General features: G+C 39.3%; 10 protein-coding genes and 1 non-coding gene across 11 annotated transcripts; 6 read left to right on the top strand and 5 right to left on the bottom strand. All coding sequences in view use genetic code 12, as the record gives it.

Annotated features, from left to right (window-relative positions):
• The first annotated feature begins 575 nt into the window (after nt 1–575).
• CPAR2_t_cp_Met(CAU)_44 lies at nt 576–647 on the top strand. Its single transcript has one exon. It is a non-coding gene; the product is annotated as a tRNA-Met (tRNA).
• A 577-nt stretch (nt 648–1,224) lies between these two features.
• Nucleotides 1,225–1,489, top strand: CPAR2_102440 (uncharacterized protein; the record flags this gene model as incomplete). Its single annotated transcript, XM_036812264.1, has 2 exons — nt 1,225–1,227; nt 1,304–1,489. The coding sequence occupies 2 exons, from the start codon at nt 1,225–1,227 to the stop codon at nt 1,487–1,489; spliced, it is 189 nt and encodes a 62-aa protein (XP_036663389.1).
• A 316-nt stretch (nt 1,490–1,805) lies between these two features.
• CPAR2_102430 (pepsin-like aspartic protease) lies at nt 1,806–3,452 on the bottom strand (the record flags this gene model as incomplete). The annotated part of the gene is made up of 1 exon (XM_036812263.1): nt 1,806–3,452. One exon carries the CDS (start codon nt 3,450–3,452, stop codon nt 1,806–1,808), a length of 1,647 nt encoding a protein of 548 aa, XP_036663388.1.
• Nucleotides 3,453–4,184: 732 nt separating this feature from the next.
• On the bottom strand, nt 4,185–5,378 carry CPAR2_102420 (pepsin-like aspartic protease; the record flags this gene model as incomplete). The annotated part of the gene is made up of 1 exon (XM_036812262.1): nt 4,185–5,378. The coding sequence occupies one exon, from the start codon at nt 5,376–5,378 to the stop codon at nt 4,185–4,187; it is 1,194 nt and encodes a 397-aa protein (XP_036663387.1).
• Nucleotides 5,379–7,872: 2,494 nt separating this feature from the next.
• Nucleotides 7,873–9,078, top strand: SAP8 (Sap8p; the record flags this gene model as incomplete). Its single annotated transcript, XM_036812261.1, has 1 exon — nt 7,873–9,078. The coding sequence occupies one exon, from the start codon at nt 7,873–7,875 to the stop codon at nt 9,076–9,078; it is 1,206 nt and encodes a 401-aa protein (XP_036663386.1).
• Nucleotides 9,079–9,424: 346 nt separating this feature from the next.
• CPAR2_102400 (pepsin-like aspartic protease) lies at nt 9,425–11,158 on the bottom strand (the record flags this gene model as incomplete). Its single annotated transcript, XM_036812260.1, has 1 exon — nt 9,425–11,158. The coding sequence occupies one exon, from the start codon at nt 11,156–11,158 to the stop codon at nt 9,425–9,427; it is 1,734 nt and encodes a 577-aa protein (XP_036663385.1).
• Nucleotides 11,159–13,644: 2,486 nt separating this feature from the next.
• On the bottom strand, nt 13,645–14,331 carry CPAR2_102390 (uncharacterized protein; the record flags this gene model as incomplete). Its single annotated transcript, XM_036812259.1, has 1 exon — nt 13,645–14,331. One exon carries the CDS (start codon nt 14,329–14,331, stop codon nt 13,645–13,647), a length of 687 nt encoding a protein of 228 aa, XP_036663384.1.
• Nucleotides 14,332–15,180: 849 nt separating this feature from the next.
• CPAR2_102380 (uncharacterized protein) lies at nt 15,181–15,663 on the top strand (the record flags this gene model as incomplete). The annotated part of the gene is made up of 1 exon (XM_036812258.1): nt 15,181–15,663. One exon carries the CDS (start codon nt 15,181–15,183, stop codon nt 15,661–15,663), a length of 483 nt encoding a protein of 160 aa, XP_036663383.1.
• A 543-nt stretch (nt 15,664–16,206) lies between these two features.
• On the bottom strand, nt 16,207–17,385 carry CPAR2_102370 (uncharacterized protein; the record flags this gene model as incomplete). Its single annotated transcript, XM_036812257.1, has 1 exon — nt 16,207–17,385. One exon carries the CDS (start codon nt 17,383–17,385, stop codon nt 16,207–16,209), a length of 1,179 nt encoding a protein of 392 aa, XP_036663382.1.
• Nucleotides 17,386–17,817: 432 nt separating this feature from the next.
• CPAR2_102360 (uncharacterized protein) lies at nt 17,818–18,261 on the top strand (the record flags this gene model as incomplete). Its single annotated transcript, XM_036812255.1, has 1 exon — nt 17,818–18,261. The coding sequence occupies one exon, from the start codon at nt 17,818–17,820 to the stop codon at nt 18,259–18,261; it is 444 nt and encodes a 147-aa protein (XP_036663381.1).
• Nucleotides 18,262–18,749: 488 nt separating this feature from the next.
• On the top strand, nt 18,750–21,914 carry CPAR2_102350 (ubiquitin-protein ligase; the record flags this gene model as incomplete). The annotated part of the gene is made up of 1 exon (XM_036812254.1): nt 18,750–21,914. The coding sequence occupies one exon, from the start codon at nt 18,750–18,752 to the stop codon at nt 21,912–21,914; it is 3,165 nt and encodes a 1,054-aa protein (XP_036663380.1).
• Between the last annotated feature and the right edge of the window lie 366 nt (nt 21,915–22,280).

Raw genomic sequence — 22,280 nt, 5'->3', positions numbered from 1 at the left:
TGTATGGATGTCTGTGGGGGAGAGAACAAAAAAAAATTTGGTAGAGATTGATTTCAAACTCCTTTGGGTTTGCGACTGGCTTTGTAGGCAGAATATAGAGAGGTGAAAGACGCTGAAAAGGAGAGCCGTTGATAGAAGTCAGACCTTCATACATAATTCATGTATGACTGTCTTCTACTTTAGAGGGAGTTGCAATATATATAGCTAGGCTCAGAGAAGTATCGGCATTTGAAAACACTAAAACACCTGCAAGCTGCACGAGTGAATCTTGAAAAAGATTTCAAGACAACCCTTTGTGGATTCTCAGATCAGAAAGGTCTTCAATCGTTGCCGAACACACCTTATTAAGGAGTCTCCATTTTACGACCGTACGGAAATATAATACACTATCCCTGTTTCGAACGAGACAAAAACAATCATATATTTTTTGAAGAAGAGACCAATCCGAAATCTCCTATCAATGTCTGGAGCCTCATTTACAACAGTTTTAGAGGCCAATTGTGACCGAAGTTGCAAAATGTGTTTATAAACCAAAATCACTGGGTAAACTCTACTTTTTGAACACGATACACGACAGCGTTGTGACGCAGTGGAAGCGTGCAGGGCTCATAACCCTGAAGTCCCCGGATCGAAACCGGGCAACGCTACTTGGGTAACTTCAATACCATTTTTTTTTTTTTTTGATTCCTCTAGTAGTTAAAGTGATCATCAGCTTGTTGAGACATACTTCCATAAAGTTTCTATTACTTTATCGTCATTTAATTGATTTTAAAATTGAGTTCAAAATGATCCACAACTACACCGTTCCGAATATGTACTCAAACTCAATATATCCACTTTACTCTCACATGTTTTTAGATCACTATACAATTTCGCAACTTTTTGCAACAAAATCAATGCAAATTAATCGGAAGCCATGTCTATGATTCCCCTAGGCTTGTAAATACATGATATATCCGCACGTAAAAGTTCCCTTTTCTAAACGCATTACATTTAACTTGAAGAGCTGAAATCCATTTCATATTTCAGCACTGCTCTTCCTCGTAAATTGCAGCTATACAATGGTAGCGCTGACGCAGTAACAAAATTCTTTTCTGACGTGGTCTCTTGCAGAAGAAAAACTGAAAATAAAAACACGGTCTCCACGTATAACAATAAAAAAAAACCCTTGATTCACTATTTCTTCAGCTACGAGTCAAACATTTTATACAATATCAACCAACAATGGTATGTTCAATAGGGGTGTTTTATCAAGCACACTCTTGCCCACTTTCGTTTTCAAACTTGTATACTAACTTAATAGGCTTTGCAAACACCAAAACAAAGAGCGGCTAACGCCAAGTTTGAAAAAAAAGTAACAAAGCATTGGGGAAAACCTAAATCGGATAAAGAAAAAGTGGAGTATCCAGTGTCAAAAACATGGTTGTTTGTGTTGTTGTTTTTAGTAGCCGGCGGAGCTGTTTTAGAATTGATTCGAATGCTTTTTTAGAGGGTACAAATGTGATAAAAAGCAAACTGAAAGAGAGCAAAGGTAGATAATCGACCTCACAGAGGGGAGAATGTATTTCAATGCATATTGTAATAAAAAGCAATTTGGGGGTTTGCAGGCATTCTTTTTTTGTATTATTAGAGGATATCATGGTGACTCAAATCTTGGTAATGGTATTGAAAGTGAATTGAAAATGTTTATTAAATCAGAAAAATCACTAATTCTACTTAGCTTGACAAACTAAATGAGACACACAATTTTGGAAACTATTTACTCTTTCTCAGAGGTACGCGAATGGACCTCAATAATAAATCACTCACAACGATATCATTGTAGTGAGTAACAACCAACTGATGGAATACATCCACGATGCGTAGTTTAGTATCGTAGCTTCATTGTTCTTTGACGATGAAGATGAGCCTCCACTACCACTACTTGCGCTAGTGACATTCTGGCCGCCCCCTGTGGGTACGTAATGTTCAACAATTTCAACATCTTCATCGTCAGTCAAATACACTTGACCAAGATGTATTTCGTGAGCTTCTAGGTCGTACACAACGTAAGCATTCCGTAACACATTGTCACCTAACAAGACATACAACGAGCCAACGGAAACATCAAAGACTCCCAAGTAGCATGTTGAATTCAAGGTGGACTCAACGACCAAGTCAGATACTGGTACTCTAATGGTCTTGTTTGTGAATGTGATATCAAAGGTCAATTCTGAATTCTTGTACTTGCAATCTATGACATAAGCACCAACGTAGCTAGAAAATTGACCACCAAGTGTTATCACAATGTCTCGAATTTGTGACCTGCGAAAATAAGAAAACGTAGAGCTTGGATCTAGCACAACATAATCAGGTCCGACCAAGATATCAAGAGACAGACTTTCATTATTGATCGTTAATTGATTGATCATCACTTGAAACCTGGTTATGTATTCATCATCATCGAAGGTCTTTCTCATTGGTAAGGTCTCTAAAGTTCCTTCATACTTGGAATGGTCCACCGCGCCAAACAATACACAACCGGAATCAGCTCCATGTAAATAAAAAGAGTACAAAGCTTTATTGATAATGCCCTCTGATTTCAATTTCATAGGTAGGTTCTCATACTGCTCATTAGACTGTTCCCAAAGCGCTAACCCAAGCCCTAGGACCCCAATTCCATTCGATGACTCATTAGCTACCCCAAAGCTCAAATTTGGTACAGAAATGTTGCCAATCGTAATCGTGTCGTGTCCCCAAGTACCTTTAGCGAACGAGTCATCCAGGTACTTAATTTCGAATGGTCCAGTTTCATTATACATGAATGTATTCGAATTCTCTGTGTCGAATGAGCCATCTAATGTACACCCGTTCGTATAATTATAAGCAGTAGGGGATGATCCGGTGAACTGTAATGTTTCTCGTTTCCAAACGTTTGCTTCTTGAAGAGCTACGAGATTTCCAGTATTTGAACCATCGCGCTTGTTCAACTCGCCTTCATTCGTGTTGAAAGCGTAGTGATATTGAAAATATCCGTCCTTCTCGTTTCCTCTCGCTTTATCTTCCTCAGCATCTTTCAAGACGTTGCCAGTGTCGAGCCCAATATCGAAAACTTTTCCAGTTTCTCGTTTTTTGATTGATGCAAAACAATCAACATCTGACGACATAACCCAAAGATCCGAGCTCCCAGTATCCACAAGTACCTGATTCTCCTCTTCATTAGATCCAATGAGTAATTTAGCAATGTAGCGGGTTCTTTCAATTTTCAATCCCATGCGCATCCCGCCTTCCTCGCCAGGTTGTTTTATAACTTCACGACTAGGCGGTGTCGATGACGATTTTCCAAATGAATCTCTGCTAACATTGAACGTCAATTTCAAGCTACCTGGAGATGGTAACAACTCCGCAATATCATCTGCTTGCACCAACCGCCATACGCAACCCACTGCGATGAAGGATGTGAAAACGAGCATCATTGGTTTCTAAATTGGGTGACGACACGAAAGGTCACCCATAGCTGATTTCGATCGTTATATAAACGTTTGCAATTTCAAGACAAGTTTAAATTATGATTAACATCTACTGTGTGTTTCTTTGATTATGAAATCATAAAAATTTCTTGTCAATGAAACAACTTCCTTTTTGTGTTGACTTCGATTACGACAAGCAATAAAATACGAGAAAGTAACTAACTAAGTTACCATTTCCTTTGTTTATCAAAGGTGAAAAGAGTTCACCGTACTATCAAGCTCAATCTTGGAATATCGGGCGCAACACAGACAAAATCAATTTGCGACAAAGATTAATTGCTACGTAGTATTGTGTGAGTAAAATTTCTTTTGCATATTTATTGTTCAGCCAAGATTGAAATTACTATATATGAGTGCGATCGACGGTATTTTTACTGATCTTTTGCTTTCCCTTATCGGGAATTTCACCCAAAGGGTCGTTGACATTGAGTAAATTTTATACTCTTGACCTTTTACTCGGGAAACAAAAAGCGCTTTACAGATTTCAGCCTACAATTCCTTCTGTATCGCATTTTACAACTAAGCCCAGCATAGTTTTGGAAAAGTTCCTTGACCATCTGGATCGTCCCTTTTTATTTGCTCGATACACAAAAATCAATTAAACATATAGCATATATTATAAAACTATAACGGAGCACAAAACCCAAACACAACACATAAAGACCATTCTCATCTTCAAATTGCCGAAACACTTGATTCGGAAGTATACTTCACTTGGGCAAGAGAAATGGTATCTTTTTCTAAATTGTAGACCACATAAGCGTGTCTCAAGAAATTATCACCCAAGATTGGAGTACCGCCCAGTGTGTCAGAACTTTGCAAGCCCCAAGGGCAAAATTCATTGGTACTTTGAGTGACAAATTCAGTTAATGGAACTGAAATTTCGGCACCATTGTCAAAAGTGAATGTAGCGTTACCCTCAGGTTTGGCATCACAATCGATAAAATAAAAGTCTCCGGTCAATCCGGCTGGTACCGCCCTTGCACCAGCCTTTTCAGCAAGATCAGCAACGATTCTATCTGGTAAGTAGCTGATTGTACTTCCGGAATCTAGCAAAACGCCAACACCTGCTGATTCTTTATTGCCATCATAATTGAGAGATTGCAAGTTGATTGAAAAATGTTGATCCAGAACCACAGACTCTTCAATGAGCTTTCCAGAATACTTTGCATTATCAACACCACCAAAAATAATCGTACCAGTAGCTGCACCTGGTGAGTTCAAATACAAAGAGTAAGCATTGGTCTTGATTTTACCCTGTTTTTTCAATGTTACAGGGACACTATCAAACCTAGCATTGGGACTGTCAGGTTGGGGGCGTGAAAGACCCATGACCCCTTGAATTGCCGAAGTTAAAGAAACATCTGCAAAACTTTGGTTAGTAAGCGTAATATCACCAATCTGAACTGTATCCTCTGCCCAGAGACCTATCGAAGAAGTTTTATCACCGAATACAATTGCAAAAAGGAAGCCAAGGTAATTGAATGAGGTTGAGGTGTCTGGATCGAATGTACCATATTTTTTGCACTCAGTGCCCTCTTTTGTGCAAGATGAATTTGCATCAATGACCCAGAAATCACTGGAACCAGTGTCGAGAACCACTTGTTGTTCTTGCCTATTTGAACCAACTGAAATACGGATACCATAAGCAGGTCCTTCGAAGTACAATGGAGATGATACTGAATCTCTTTTGGCCCTTTCTAATGTGGAATTCACATCAACGGGCTTTCTAGTAACCTCAAAGTCCAAAGCAACAAAACCGGGGTTATCATCTCTTTTAGCTGGGTCTGGAATAGCAGCACCTTGAGCAAACACAACAAAAGCAATGAAAGCTAAAAAATTTCCAGTGAAGACAGCAATTATAGTCATTTGAGTAGTTGATTGGTGACGACTTTGTAAGTGCTTTCTTACTTGTGGTATTATTCTTTTCTATTTATAATGTTCCAAAAATACATTGGTGATGACAGCAACGTGGGCCATTTTGACTCTCGTTGCTTATCATCATCTTCCATATTTGACTTCATTTAACGCATCGCTGTCATAACTACTGAGGACAATGATTTGATTCGTTGAATTATCAAAATGGTTATGCGCGTGGCCAAGAATTGTTTGCCATATACATGGTTATGAGAATGGTGGAAACTCTCTCGGGGCAGTTGCAAAACAAGCACAAACAACGTGGTTCAAGGTGACCTGACATAATTGCTACCCCTCTCGTCGATTAGCCGAGGCATTCGGCCGATTAATAAGTGAAAAAGGACAAGCGCCACCTCTACTATCAATACATTATCAGTTGAATAGTGTGCACTTTTGGTGGTTGATTGCAGCACGGAGAACGTACTCTTGATATGACAGGCTGTCGAGATTGCCTCACTGATATAAGAACGGAAGTTTCGATTTAGGCAATAGCATCATTAAATTCCGGAATCCTTTCTTTCGAATAAATACCGGCCTTTTCTTGATTTCACTTGTTTGTATTATATTATTGTGAATATTGAACTTGCATATTTAAACAGTTAACAGCACTTTCCAACATCAAAGTTATGAGCCCTACTTCGTAGTGCTTAGTTCTAAAAACATTATTTGATACATTATTCAATAATCCTTGTGACTTACCATTTCCAGAGCAGTGAGTGTCCCAATGTTCTATGGGCTCAATAACAATCAGACTGAGCAGTAATGGTTAAGATGGTGAATCTAATGAGATTCATTATCTTAATGATTTTGAATTGTGACAAGTCACGTCATTTAAAATTTCAGGTCCTTCGAATTGAAATCGGATCTAAAAATAGCATTTGATGCCGTATGGTTGACTGGCCAGTGGTGGTTTAGACAATAGTTCTCGTCGATGGCATGACTTCTTGATTTGTAATCCGGAATTACGAGCAAGGCTCCGACTTTAGTCAATATCCACAATAAAACACTCTAAAGCAATCACATTTTGACATAGGTTTGTGTTTTATGATAAACAATGCAATCCAAAGGACAGTAAACAACCATTGCCAACCCAAAGCAAACGGGTTATGATAATTGCTACAATTGATGAATGGTGGTGTAATTACGACACAAAATCAGTCTGCAATGCAACTTAAAGATTATTATCAATGTAATTATGCAACTCAATTGGTTGACTTCCTTGACCACAAAGGAAAGAGATACAGAGTCAGTATCCAACGACACTTTGACTCGTCGAGATGCGCATACCCTGTGGACCGAACCAAATGTAATATGATTGGTCGCCACACTTTTCGAATGTCAGCTTATAAAAATTGCCTCTCCATCAACTAGTAGGTTATGAGCATTGTTGAAAACTGTTCACTAACTCAACACATCAAATTGAAATAAATTGAAACGTCGATGACACCCGCATCGCTTTAGCCTTCTTGACATGGGACTACGGCACGAATTTGATTGGGACAAATTCCTCCACCAATAATGTGCCCACATCAATCACACAAAACAGTGACCCGTTTCACATTTTACTCCTTACGCAAGTTGTGATAAAATTTGATACAATCAACATCAACTCAAACGCGACATGCGCTGGTGTCCACCTGTCTACTATAGTAGCATTGGGATCTATGAGGCACGCCTGAATTTGGTGGATGCCAACTTCTAAAATGAGCGTGTCTTCACCCTACCACAAGTGCTATGAGTTTTAATTTGAACAAATAGAAACAAACACCAGAACAATCGACGTGAGAAAATTAAACTTCCATTGTTGTGTTTACTCCTATTTTCCGAAACAGAAAGTATCCACTCTACGAGAACAATAAGAAGCGTAGAGCAAGACACACAAAAAACTATGGTTATTGGCCAATTGATTCGACGTACCGAGGAGGTCTACACACACACACACACGCAGATGCCCCGTTGCCTTGATTCGACCTTCGTCATTGCACCTATAGAAACAATAGAACAAATCAAAGCATTGATAGTGCTTCCACATTGCTCAGGCCATGGTGCCAAGACAAGCCTTGACAGATTCTTAATTTTGACAGATTCCTCCAGCGCAGGAACGCAGCTCGCAAATGGAACACAAAATCAAAAAATGCACTTCCCACACTTTCCCGTCCCACGGCTCTAATTGTCTGTTTCAGGTTTACAATTTGAACTGGCAATGATAAGACTGCTGAAGTGATACAAATCACAAGACAATGGATTCACGGGCTGTGGCTTAAGCCGCCACATATACCAGATAATGACTAAACGGAATCAGCTTCGTGCCTCATGGGCTCGTACGGCACCAAAGCTGACAAACACCAATTACAAATTCAGTGAATATAAATACCCCATGTGCCTTCTCTTTTTCATCCACTGGTCATTCCCATCCATTGCCAAATAAAAAACGCTATCCATACAAATGGTTGCCATTGTTACCTTAACTCGTCAAGTTTTACTCACCATCGCGCTCGCTTTGTTTGCACAAGGTGCAGCTATTCCAGAGGAGGCTGCTAAAAGAGACGACAATCCTGGGTTTGTTGCCTTGGACTTTGATGTGCTTAGGAAACCATTGAACTTGACCGAGGCGCTTCTCCGTGAAAAGAGAGACTCCATTTCGTTGTCGTTGATCAATGAAGGTCCATCATATGCATCTAAAGTTTCAGTCGGTTCAAACAAACAGCAGCAAACCGTCATTATTGATACTGGTTCGAGTGACTTTTGGGTAGTGGATTCAAATGCCCAATGTGGAAAAGGTGTTGATTGCAAGAGCTCAGGGACCTTTACCCCATCATCGTCTTCTTCATACAAGAATTTAGGAGCTGCTTTCACTATTCGATATGGGGATGGATCTACATCGCAAGGTACATGGGGTAAAGATACCGTCACAATCAATGGAGTCTCAATCACTGGACAACAAATTGCAGATGTCACTCAAACATCAGTTGATCAAGGTATATTGGGTATTGGCTACACCAGCAATGAAGCAGTTTACGACACGAGTGGTCGTCAAACCACTCCAAACTACGACAACGTTCCCGTGACTTTGAAAAAGCAAGGAAAGATCAGAACCAATGCTTACTCATTATATTTGAACTCTCCTTCAGCTGAGACTGGTACAATCATCTTTGGTGGTGTTGATAATGCCAAGTACTCTGGCAAGTTGGTTGCCGAGCAAGTTACCCTGTCACAAGCGTTGACTATTTCGCTTGCTTCCGTCAATTTGAAAGGTTCATCATTTTCATTTGGAGATGGTGCTTTGTTGGACTCTGGAACGACACTCACTTACTTCCCAAGTGACTTTGCCGCACAACTTGCTGATAAAGCTGGTGCTCGTCTTGTTCAAGTGGCTAGAGACCAATACTTGTACTTTATTGATTGTAACACCGATACATCTGGCACAACGGTGTTTAACTTTGGAAATGGGGCAAAGATTACCGTTCCAAACACAGAGTACGTTTATCAAAATGGTGATGGTACTTGTCTTTGGGGTATCCAACCATCAGACGATACTATTTTAGGTGACAACTTTTTGAGACATGCTTACCTCCTTTACAACTTGGATGCAAACACAATCTCAATCGCTCAAGTCAAGTACACCACAGACTCGAGCATTTCTGCCGTTTAAGAGAAGAAGAGAAAAGTTCCTTTTCTAGCTCGTTGGATTATAAACAGTTCAGTTCAATATACGATTCGTTTAATTCGGAACATTGCCTCACTCACAACGCACTTTGATATTGAGATGCACCAAAACAATCCTTCGCTAACTATTACGGCAATGCATGAATTTGCAACTCAAATCTCTAATATACGCTTAAATCCGTTCGAGAAGTTGTTAATTCTCTAAACCAGTTGCGTACTCTGCTAAAACAATAGTATTGCCACACAAATCTAGTTTCTACAGATATACAAGGTACAGAGTTTCTAATAACAAATCACTTCATTCAAATAAACTAAAACATAAATAACAAAATTTAAATAATTGACACAATGGAAGCTAAAACCACTCCGAAAAAGTGATTTAATGAAACTGAATACACGGGCAAAGCAGCATTTGTCTTTCCACCCGAATCAGTGGAGGAAGAAGCAGCTGATGAAGATGATTGCGATCCGGATCCATTGCTACTTCCTCTTGAAGAATCGGTTTCACTTGACGATTGTGGTTTGGTAGAAGTACTATCTTGTCCTCCACCAGTTGGAACAGTATTCTCAACAATTTCGATATCTTCATCATCAGTATAGTAAGCTTGACCAATATGAACCTCATTGTCTTCCAAGTCGTACACAACATAAGCATTTCTCAACACATTGTCACCAAATAAGATGTATGAGGAGTTAGATGATTGTTCAAAAAGTCCCAAATAGCAAGTTGTGCCGTAAGTGGACTCGAGAACCAAGTCTGACAAAGGAACATTTATGATTTTCTTGCCAAAACTAATTTGCAAAGTCGATGTAGTATCATTTTGATAATCACAGTCAATAACGTAAGCGTCAGCAATGTAGGAGTAAACACCATCAAGAGCGTCAGCAATCCCTTCAATTTGGTCAGAACGTAAATAAGACAAGGTTGATCCTGAGTCCAACACAGCTCCGTCAGTAGATGACAAAACAGTGGACGTCTTTCCGTCCTTGTTGACGGCAATCTTGTCAACCGGAACGTCAAATTTGACTGGGTAGTCGTACTCTTCATATGTGTTTCTCAACTTCAATGTTTCTAAAGTTCCAATGTACTTGGCATGATCAACAGCACCAAACAATATGGAGCCCGCTTCGGCATCAGCTTTATCCAAATACAACGAGTACAATGCTTTGTTGATAACACCATCGGACTTCATCCTCAAAGGTAAATTCTCATACGTGTAGCCACTCGCGTCATTTGTTACTTCCAATCCTGGCAACCCGATACCCAAGACACCAATGTCACTAGATGACTCATTAGCAACAGCAAAACTCAAATCTTCAACTAACAAATCACCAATTCTAACAGTATCGTGACCCCAGATTCCAATTGCAAAAGAATTATCAGCATAACTAATCATAAACGGATCAGTGTCATTTTGGACAAATGAATCGGAATTCTCGGTATTGAATGTACCATATGATGTGCACGTGTTTGATCCTCCGTAGTAGGATTCATAACTGTAGTAGCTGTATGTGTCATACGAAGGCTCTGGATCTTCACTAGCCTCCGGGCTATCAGTGAGGTACGTAAAGCTGTTGTATGCACTCCCTTCTGCTTTGTTCACGGGAACTTTGTTGGTGTTTCTCGACTTTGTTGGTCTATCGTTGACTTCATTCTCTTCGATAAATTTGGGTCCATTACCAAAGCTTACCACATTTTTAGCATCCCGTTTCTTTTTGCGGTAACCATACCCGTAACACTCAAGGTCATGAGACATGACCCAGAGATCTGAGCTTCCAGTATCAACAAGTACTTGGTTCTTGTCTTCATTTGATCCAATGTACAAATTAGCAAGGTAAAAAGTTTTCTCGTTAACTAATTCCATCTCTGAAGACCCATCATTATCACGTTTGACAAATTTAGGTTTCGAATCTTCACTTGGGGATAAAAGATCCCTAGCAGAACCCCTTCTAACGTTGAAGTTGACTTTGAAACTGGTTGGAGAAACATTTTTGGTCTTTGATGAGACCAATGGCAACCACAAAATCAATATAGCAGCAAAGCACATATTATTAAGGACTCTCATGTTGTATATATAACAGTTGGGGTGTTAATTTGATGATGATGGATTCATAGTTCCGACAGAAGGGGAAAATTGCAACCCTTTATATATTGTTGGTAAATGTTAAGGCATCAATAACAAAATACGAACTTTCACTCGATTTGCAATTTCATTTCAATATGTCCCCCCTTAATTAAGGCCGACTTGACTCTCATTATTGTTCCTTGATGCTGCACCGAATGTAGTACAAAATCACCGAGTCGTTTAAAATGGTTTCTGTATTGTTTGGAAATCAGTGAGCAATAGCTTAGGCATTATTTGAGGCATTGTTGAGAACAATAGGGCTCTGGAGGCTTCGTTGATGTTAGTATCAATTTACGAACTTTTCCATAAAAAGGCGTATGCTAAACCCCAGATATTTCTCGTTACCAACGAGCCCCACGTTGTGTGTTGCAAATCGCAAATCAAAGTGGTTTGTGTAACCGATTTGTCTCTAATAGTCCATGGTGGCTGTAGTTCACTCCTTGAGTACCTTGCTTGACGTAATATTTTAAAAGTGAGAACCAAAACGAATGATCTATTTTGAATTTCGTATTTGATTAATTCGATCCTCCACTTTATTCATTTCTATAGGAATCACAAAACCAAATAAGTTAATCAAGGACAAGAAAAAAATATAGCCGCTAATGTTTCTTTCAGATTTCGTACTTGAACTAAATAGCTTAGATTGTACTCAAACTGACTATTGGTCTTGTTGTCGACTATTGACTACTTGAGTATGAATGAATTATTCGACTGGGATTACGGCAATGCTTCATTCAAAAATTTCATTGCAAGTCATGCACTCTCAATTGTTATCTCCGATAGTTTACATAAGCATTTGTGCAAAATTCTACCTCAAAAGCATGATACCACGAGTCTCATAAACCCATATACTTATCAGTAAGCTTTACCACAGCCTCCGCTTTTATACCATACATGCTTCAACCAAGAAAGCCTTAAAATGACCGATTCTTTCTTTAAGTCAAGATGGATCGCTGTTACTTCATCAAATCTGCGCCCCTAACACACTCAATAAAGCCCCTTGTCAATGTGGGTCTCCACATACGCATAAGTTGCAGTTTCTTCCAAGTTCTTGAGTGTCAATCGTATACAAACCCCGGATGCGGAAGATAATCGAGATTTACAAATATTTTTTATGACATCATTGGCATTTGCTGTAATTGATCCGCAATGAGCCAGCTTCAACAGATACGAATTATCACAACCGAGCTTTAGCTATGCTTGCGTCATTCGTCTTCACGCACCATACATTGACGCTAGAAGGTTCAGGCACTTTCTGTGCATCAAAATAATACACAAGTAGATCGTTTCTGTTACACAAAACACTCTGAGAGCCGCACCGGCTTTAATACTTTATTTGGACTGCAGTAATCTCCTTAACACAAAAGGGTAAATACATGATTGGCTTGCGGATAAAATTTGGTTATCTAATGATTCTATTGGTGGATAATTCCGGTCTTATCAAACGTAGCTGCATCTCACCCACCTAAATCCGGTTGTACCTCAAGAGAAACAAAGCCGAAATCTTATTTTATGCAGCACGATTTTGCCTCGAGAAAGTAAAATAATCATTAGTTGTGATAATGCGGCAATAGACGGCTCAGTACTTTGGATTTAAAATACGAACTTTCATTTTTTGAAGATGTCTGTGATTTGAACCGATGAATGACCATTTGGTCATAAGGAACCTTTATCAACCTCGTGCTGTATGCAATATCCATGTTTCTCTGATTAGCACGAATATGTTCCATCGGAACGTTAGATACACAGTCGATGATAACAATACGATTGAAGCACGAAATGTGGGAGCTAAAAGAGGATACTGTGACTCAAGTTTCTGATATCAGGGGCAATGCCAGCTTCACAAATCCGACCAGTTTTATTCGGAATTCACGAGCGTAGATAGTGATCCCTACCTTGAATCTTGAAGCCGATATCTCCTTTCTGGTATTCCCCAGTGTCCAATTCATTAAAACTAAAGTCATGGAGAGACAATAACAATATGTTAATGATAACAGAGGATTTAGTGGCTTTAGATAGGTGGTTTAGATGCGAGAATCATTGAATAAGCTCAGATTTATATTTTGAAAAAGAAACCTTTGCTATCCAGTAGTGATATGGATGAACGTAAGAAGGAACACGGAGGTACGCCGTCGAACAAAAATCGGCTTATTTTTACTGCGCAATTTTGACCTTCCAAAATCTTTACCATTTGAGCTAGACTTGCTGTCGTATCCCTTTCAAAGTCAATTTTCAGTACTTGATTCAACAAACATTTACATTTCACATCTGACTTGCTGCTAGTTTGCTTGCTTGTTGCTGCTTTGTTTTATGCATGCATTAACTTCGAGTATGTACTTCAACTCAATGAGTAATAGCAATCCTCAATCCTTTAGAAGCATTACAATCGTCCCGTTTATAAACGGCTAGGGACACTCTTCACTCTATCATGGTTTGGTCTCCACTCTAATCAACAACCAAGCAAGAAACTTTATTTGAGTAATGACCAAAATGAGCAAATCAACCAAGTAAATCACAAAGTCGTATAGTTCCAATGGTATAGGAATCATCTTGAACGGGAGTTTGCTAACAAACAATTGGAATTTGACCTCATCGTTATGGCGTAAAAATTTTGCTTCATTATAGGTTACTCCAAAGAATTGATAGTCAATCCGAAGGTATAAATCAAAGTGGTTCTTATTTAAAGCGTTTGCATCATCGATTATCTCTTTTGTCTTGATATACTCATGCGAAAGCTTGAAATCAAAAGGCAGTGTAGCTGGCCAACATAGTTTGATGTTTAGTAAATCTTTATTCTGCAATAGTGTGTCATTATAGTTGTTCAATCGTACCAAAATTGTCCTTTGTGGTCGTGCAATACTATCATATGGTAATGTCACCACGTTTGAGTGAGTCTTACTGGTTAATAGCTCATCACTAATTGATGCAATTGGGTAGTCAAGTAGTACAGATAGACTTGAGTTTATACGATGCCAATTGCGCTGTAATCGATCAATTACGTGTATGGGTTCAGGGTGTGGTGGTATGTCATAGTATTGAGGTATTTCGAGTAGGTGGGTTTCGGTATTGGCAAGACAAATGGGGATCATGTATAGTAGAACTAGCCAAAGCATTGTTCTCCTAGGGGAAGATGTCAAACCACATGTTACCTGGATTTTTATTTTTTTGGATGCGTTTTTTTTCACCAAAATATCCACCCCTTTTCCTATTTCAAATCTACACAATTTTTCAAAATGGGAGAGGAAGACCATTTCCTCAATTACAGGCTTGCTCGTGTTTTAAAAAATTCACAAGATGACAAGCATTTGCATCACAACGTTGCAGCTAGTTAGTGGAACGTCTGTGAATCAACTTCGTCCACGAGAAGGCATGGTGCATTTTCAAGGACAATAGCACATGAAAACATTGGGCTTTTAACCAAATCAGAAGAGCTGGTTGTGATAGGATGAATAATCTTTCATGACAGTAACGGATATCCCCCTTCGCATTCTCAAATCAGAGCTATCGTCGAAGCAATTTTGGATGAAAAAGGTGACATTAATCCCCTTGGAAAGAATTACGTGTCAAAATTTTTACAGAGACACCAAAGATCACGAATCAGCCAGGGTCAAGCTTACCCAGAACCCGCTTCAACTTATCTGATTCGCGGAATATAAAGAAGTATTTTGACAGGTTAGATCTCGCTATGCGGACCCTAAATATCAAGAAAGGAAACACCTATAATTTTGACGAAACGGGTTTCCAAATCGGTCTTATAGATAATTCAAGATATGCTACACTCAATACTAATAGGTGTGCATAACAAACATGTAATGGTAACCGTCAGAATGTAACAATTATTGAGTGTATACCGGGCATTGGTAAGTGCTTACCCCCTGCGGCCATTTTCAAAGGGAAAGCTTTACGTACAGAATGGTTTAGACTTGATCACATTCCAGACTGGCTTTTTGCTGCCTCTGAGAATGGCTGCAAAGACAATGAGCTTGGTGTGGATTGGTTCAAGAACAGTTCCTCGAGACCCTAAAGAATGGAGATTGATTATCTGCGATGAACGCGCTACTCATTGTTTTGAGAAGTTCCAATTACTTTTCTTTGCTAATAAAGTTCATGTGGTGTATTTCTCGGCACATATATTACAGCCTTTGGATCTCGTTATCTTCTATACTTTGGAAAGCAGCTATTCACAGCAATGGCTGAGTTATGCAAAGTCTTTGATTCACGGGCCATTGACAAACCACATTTTATTGAAGCCTACGAAAGAGTACATGAGGGAGCATTTTCTCGGGACCATAGCGAGAAAGCGTGGGAAGTGGCAGGGGTATTTCCATTCGACCTTGATGGAGTTCATCAATAGTAGTTTGGTTAAGAAGTGTGCTGACTTACAGGAGCTTTTTAGTATTCATATAACACCTCCGACGAGCCCGATTCAAAGTGAGGCGTTCTGACGGTCTCAGCACTCCTGAGAGGAATAAGGTGTTGGAAAATACTAAAGACGATTTAATTGTTTATTTTAAAAGGCTCTCTGAAAAAACTTGGGTCAGAGTTGGCACAAGAAAAAAGGGCTCACAATGACACCAAGAAGAAGATTTCTACAGGTAAGAAAACCGAAAGGAACAAAGCTATCAAGGAGAGTGGCAATCACAAGTTTTTTGAAAAAAGTCGAATTGCAAGTAGTGTGGAAGAAAGTACCAAAGAGGACGGTACTCCACACAAAAAAACAAAAACTCAAGCTATCAGTAGCCAACCTCAACCAAGATTGGTTCAAATCTTCCAAATAGTCGTAGAGTTATGTGTACTCTTATATCACTAATCCAAGTTGATTTTTTAACAAATTTCGTGTCAAAATCCAGGTAACAGGTGGTTTGACTTATCTAAGATAGTTTTCTGTGTGCGATATCCTCTGAAGCCACCCAGAGGCATCTTCTCCACAACACATTCGATACTATATCTAAATAATTTACTCGTTATCCACTATAAATCAAACCTCGTTACTCTTTTCCCAACTCACGAAGACTTAGTCTCACTTTGATCCAAGGACACATTTCTTTACACCATTGTTTGACCACTCCAGTATTGATCCCTGATCCGAAACTACTAACAACATCAAACTCGATCATTTTTAAGTCTTGTTTACTTTGCAAAATTTCAACCAATCGATGCCAATAAAAGATACAATTAACTCTCCATCCTTTAAGAACCAACAGCCTTAACTCAGGTAAGCCATTTCCACTTAGTACTCGCTTCAAAAAAGATTCATCAACTGTCAATTGTCCACATTGATGTTGAGATTCTGTCCTTACGTTGTGAATTAGCTCTAGCGACGCAATACTCTCAAGACCTTTGTCTTGGCCAATATTGAAAATAAAATCACGAAATCGTTCCGAGTACAAAAAAGTGGATCCGCCTTTGAAATAAAGACCCAAGTGCGTCAATGTATTATTGTAGTTGAAATTTTTGAGTTGAAAAGGGTAATCCCAATGACAATCAACTAGTGACAACGATTCTAATGTCAAAACAGGAAACACAATAGAATCCGGATCCCAAGACAAGTGGTAACCTTCAAGTTTTAATTTTTGAATCATTTTGAAATTGCCCAAATGCTCAATATTGAACATCTTGATTGAATGCACACTTGGACTCGGCGTTACTATGCCTTTACTGTTATGCTCAAATCGTGATTGAGTATCTCTGATAGAAGTATCAGTGTACAATGTCAACTGAGTGATTGTGTCATTTGATCGGTATCGAAGCCAACCAGATGAATTAACGGTGTTGATGAGTAAATGCTGTAGCTTTGGTAATTGATACAAAGCATCTTGGAAAATGTCAACTTGCCACTCACCATATGGAAAAGCATCGGCAATTCGTAGTTGATGAATGATATACTTGTATTGCTTCAAAAAGGAAGACTTTGCTTCACCTTCATCAAGTAACTTATACCACTGTGTTGTAACTCGTGAGAGCAAAAACGGAACCATGAGCTGTCTAAATTGCTTGTTCAATATGGACAAGTTTTTCAAGTCCGGTGTCGTTATATACGAAAAGATGATTTGTATAATGTCATTTGGTAAATTTGGTAGGGATAGACTTTGTTTCAACACTGATTTGGTCATTTGGTATACATCATGGTCCTGAGCACGATGTTCCCAGTATTCAACGCCTTTCATTCCTACCACCTTATCCTAACTTGATTTAATGGTACTACCATGGATTGTGAAGATTGTCGTTTTTGCTTTCTTTGTATGAATTGTAAATGACGTCTTTCTCTTTGTTCCCCTCTCTTGCCCCCTTTCTTCACTTTAGGATCTAACTTTTTCTTGCGCTTATCAGCACAAGGGAAAAAGAGAAAAAAACAGTGTCAGATCTTTAATGTCACAACAATATTTTGTACGACATTACGAGGAACAATTGTGACTAAAGCAGGTGATGAAAATACACCACATCTACTGCCACCACCTCCACCACTACCGCCACCACCACCGGAACTCACCCTTGTACAGGCAAGAAATATACTCATGCTACTTTTCACAACCACAAGATAGCTAGTTAAGTTTCAACAGCAGCAGTTACACGCAAGAGCTACACTTAAGAATTAAATCATGGTGAGTTGGTTACAATTATTCCCTCTCATATTTGAAAACATCAAGCAAGACTTTGTTGCAAACTTTGTCAAGCGATTACCACTACTATTAGTTATAGATCCAGACTCATTTGAGCCTCCATTCACCAACGGATTGAATGACTTTCTCGACATGGTCAACTTAACTTCTATTGCTGATTTACAACATTTAAACATTACAGTGAGTAATAAAGATTTGATATACTACACAATCATTGAATATGGAATCCTCCTACTATCTATTGTATTTGCTGGGTTTGATATATTGTACAGCATGCTACGACTTTGCATTAGTGCAGTTGTGATTGGAGGTTTAGTCTCTGTGATTGGGTTTTGTACCATTTGGTTGATTGTCACATTAAATAGAAGATGGAAGTTAATTGCCATGATTATTAGAGATAACGAGTTTGAAGGAGTGTGGTAGAAGTTAATAGATATTACAGGGTAATAATGGTGATGAATTTATTTCTATTGCTTTTTATGTTCGAGTTATACTATTTATGTTGTGTCCTTCCGAAGTGGGCCACAGAATGACCTCGGAACTAAACCCAGAAACAGACATGTGGGTGCATAATTCTCAGGACACTCTCCGACAAAACATGGGGTGCGACTCAGTAGACATCAGCATGTGTGGATAATCGATAGCAGTCTAGTTTGAGTGTTATTACCATAGTCATTAAGTAGGCGTATTGAAAAATGGTTCTGCTCTAAGAGATCCATCCACTCAATTATGAATTATAAAATAGGGTTCATTGATTTGTCTCTCCTTATTTTGTGTCTATAAGCTTACTAAGACAACATAATACTAATAATACTACTATTATTATTATTTTTAATCAAACAATCAAAATATTTATTGCTGTGTGATAGATATACACAATTCTCTTCTCTTAGTAGTACTTCTTTGTCTATATGTCTACTAGTTCAGAGATAATTGACTTATACAACAATACATCATTATCACCTACATCTGATTCAAACATAAATAACCCATCGGAATCACTGTCATCGTCCGCTTTTGCTAGTCATTCCCAATCCAAGTCACGCGAGCTGCAGCCAAACTTTTTTAAGCGATTTACTAAATCATTAAATTTATTCCAGCAACCACAACAACCAAAACCACAACTGGAATTTGCCACCGAGTCTATTGGCCAGAACAACGCATCAAATTCACCACCAACAGGTATAAAGAGAATATTCAAGGGGCTATTTGGTAAAAAAGATTATTACTCAGGCGATATCACTCAGAACAAGATGGATAGTGGTGACAGAGATAGAGGTGGAGATAGAGCAGGTGGGGATAGGCCTGCTGAAAACAGAGAACAACCGCCGAATAGAGGGCTAAACGAACTCAGTAATCCATCCGGAGATGATGAACTGGACTTTGAATCAAGGATGGCTGAATTTTTCCCTGATTCTCTGTATCGAGATTCTCAGCATAACAGAATTCAAGCAGAGGAAACAACCCCGTCGAATGCAGAGGCAAGTTTAGAACAAACACAATCAGAGAATCAAAACGTACAATCTACTACGACTCCTCCTGGTAACCAATCTACAACTACCTCCGCTGCTGAAAACATTGATACAAGCAACAACAGTAACAGCAACAACGTTAATAATATTGAAAACAGCGAAACTACCACAAACACAAATAACGACACGTCAGAATCTCAACCAAACGGAGGCGACCCTTTGTCGGGCTCCAACAACAGCAACAACAACAGGGACACCGATAGTAGCAGCCGCAACAACAATTTTCCTATTCCTGGCCCTAACGATAGAGCAATTGTAATCACTGTCAACTACTTATTCTCCGACCAAAACCGTCCTGAGAATCCAAATCGATCTGGTTCACTTGTACTTTCCTTACCCAATAATTCCAACAATCGTGACCCTGGATCAATACAAGAGTTTATTAGAATTGCAACGCAAATGGCATACACTTTGGTCATGAATGGTTTACATAATCAACCAAAAGGAATCACGTTGAGTAAATTTGAACTGTTTGAAAAAGTGAAAGCTCGTCATTTCACTGAAGATGATTCCAAAGTTTGTTCGATATGCTTTGAAGAATTTGATGATTTAATTGCAGAGGAAGATGATATTGATGACGAAGAGGAGGGGGAAACCGGTGAGGAGCACGCATCAGTTGTTGAAGAGGGAGCAGATGGGAAGGATGCGGGAAATAATGAGCAGGACAAAGAGGGGTATGTGGTGCGCAAGAGAAGAAGGTTGGTTGACAAGACATCAAGACTATTGAGAAGATTTTCACGATCACATACTGAGGCAATGGAGGATGGAGAAAGACGAGCTCCAAATTTGTCAGAATCTAGCTCAATCAATGACTATGTGACGCCTATTGCATCGAACAGCTCGTCCGCAAGAAACACTGTGGGAACAGGAGCGTCTTCAAATTATACACCACTAGGTACAAATGGAATTCAGTCATCTTCGCAAGCATCGACAAGAACACGGGCACAATCTCAACCTTTACCTCACACACAACCTCAACCACAAACACAGCCACAAACACAATCCCAATCGGCTCAAGATTCCTCACAACCTGTTTATTTAATTGATGTCAAGGAACCGTTTGACCATTCTCCGATAAAGATGCCATGCAACCACATTTTTGGTCAAGATTGTTTGAGTGAATGGTTGAAACAGCATTCGACATGTCCATTGTGTAGGCATTCCGTTGGTGAACCAATGGCTGCCGGGGGAGAAGGGAATGGTGGATCATCACCACAAGCAGGCGTTCGTGCAGGTGCAGGTGCAGGTGCAGGTGTAGGTGCAGGTGCAGGTGCCAGTCCCTTCCCAGGTCTTTTTCGAGGCGCAAGACTACCTCAACCACAACATCAACAAATCAATGGACAGAATTATACTTTTTATACTATACCTCATGAATCCGTACCTGACCTTGGTAATCATATGAATACAACTGGGGATGATGCAGAGAGTGTGACGCAAACAAACTTTACCAATCGGTTAGCGCTGTTGTTGGGACCAGCATTGATGCGAGAGACCACGGATGTAGGTCGCGGAAGAAGAGGAGTCGGACTTGGTCGTGGACGTAATGATGGAGCTAACGATGCAGCTACCGATGATTTGAGCAACTCATCCATTGATGTAATTCCGGAAATGATTGATTCACTAGAGAGAGATTTTATGAGAAGAAATGAAGCCACTGATGAGCCTCATGAATACTTTGCGAGATCAAGGTTGACTTCACAACCACAACCTGCCTCCTATATTCAAACATTGCGTCGTACTGTTGGTGAACAACCATTTTCTCGGCTTCGAGATACATCTCCTGGTTTAGATGGGACCATGACACCTATTAGAAGAAGTGGATCACAAGGCGATGTATCAACAACAAGATCAAGAAGTAATTTTGGCGCCAGTTTAAGAGAAAGAATGAGAAGGAGAAGTTCGCATAATGACGCTGATGCTGATGGCGATAGTGATGGCGATGGCGATGGCAACGGCGATGAAGTTGGAAACGGAAATGGAAATGACAATCATGAGCAGCAACGCTCTTCCTCTAGATCGCTTTTACCTGGCTATACCGAAATCATGAATTATATTAGAAATGGATTTTCAGGATTGAGAAATGTACCAAATCGATTCAATGGAGACGATCAAACACGTGAAGGATCAAATAATGATGATACAAGGCAAATGAATTTTAATGAATTGAGACGTCGTGAAATGACTTTACATCCCAATGGCTTGTTTAGTATGCGTACAGCTAATGGTGAGGTTGAAACTTATACTGGTGAGGAAGTTTATCGGTTGGTTGATCGATTAGATTCTCGTATTGATGGGGATCCGGCACTGATGCGATCGCGAGATGGAAATAATGCTAATCGTGGCGGTCGTGGTGCTGTTGCTGCTGCTGGTACTGCTACTTCCGCTGCTACTTCTGCTGGTAATGATAATCGAACTGCTGATGATGAACTTTCTTTGGGTATTGATGGTGATGATGATCATGAAGATGAAAATGAAAATGAGCTAGAGGAAAGGAGAAGGAATTCACTTGATTCGTTATCTTATCATCGTCGAAATTATCGTTGAGGGGATGTACTTTACGCATGTATCTTTGTTTTTTTTTTGTATTGTATGTTATTGCTAGGTTAAATATATAGATTGAGTTTTGTTTTCGATGTGTGGTAAATGCTGTAGAAAGTGGAAAACGACGTAGTAGATGGAGCATGGTGAAAAACCATTTGAAAACAAGTGTAAAAGTAAAGACAAGTTTTGTAAAATTATGATTTATATTAAAAGGCTATAGAAATTGCATTTGTGAGCTATAAAGTATAAATTAAAGTTCAACACACACATACACACATTAAAGTAAGAATTAAAAAAATGAAACAAGCGAGTTAAAACAATGCTTTGGATCCAAACATGATCCGTCTATAAACGAAAAACCCTCTCCAA

Source organism: Candida parapsilosis, contig 005569, assembly GCF_000182765.1.
Source record: "Candida parapsilosis strain CDC317 annotated contig 005569".
NCBI classification, from domain to species: Eukaryota; Fungi; Ascomycota; class Pichiomycetes; order Serinales; family Debaryomycetaceae; genus Lodderomyces; species Lodderomyces parapsilosis.
The sequence above is the reverse complement of the archived record's forward strand: the minus strand, read 5'-3'. Positions and strand labels throughout refer to the sequence as shown.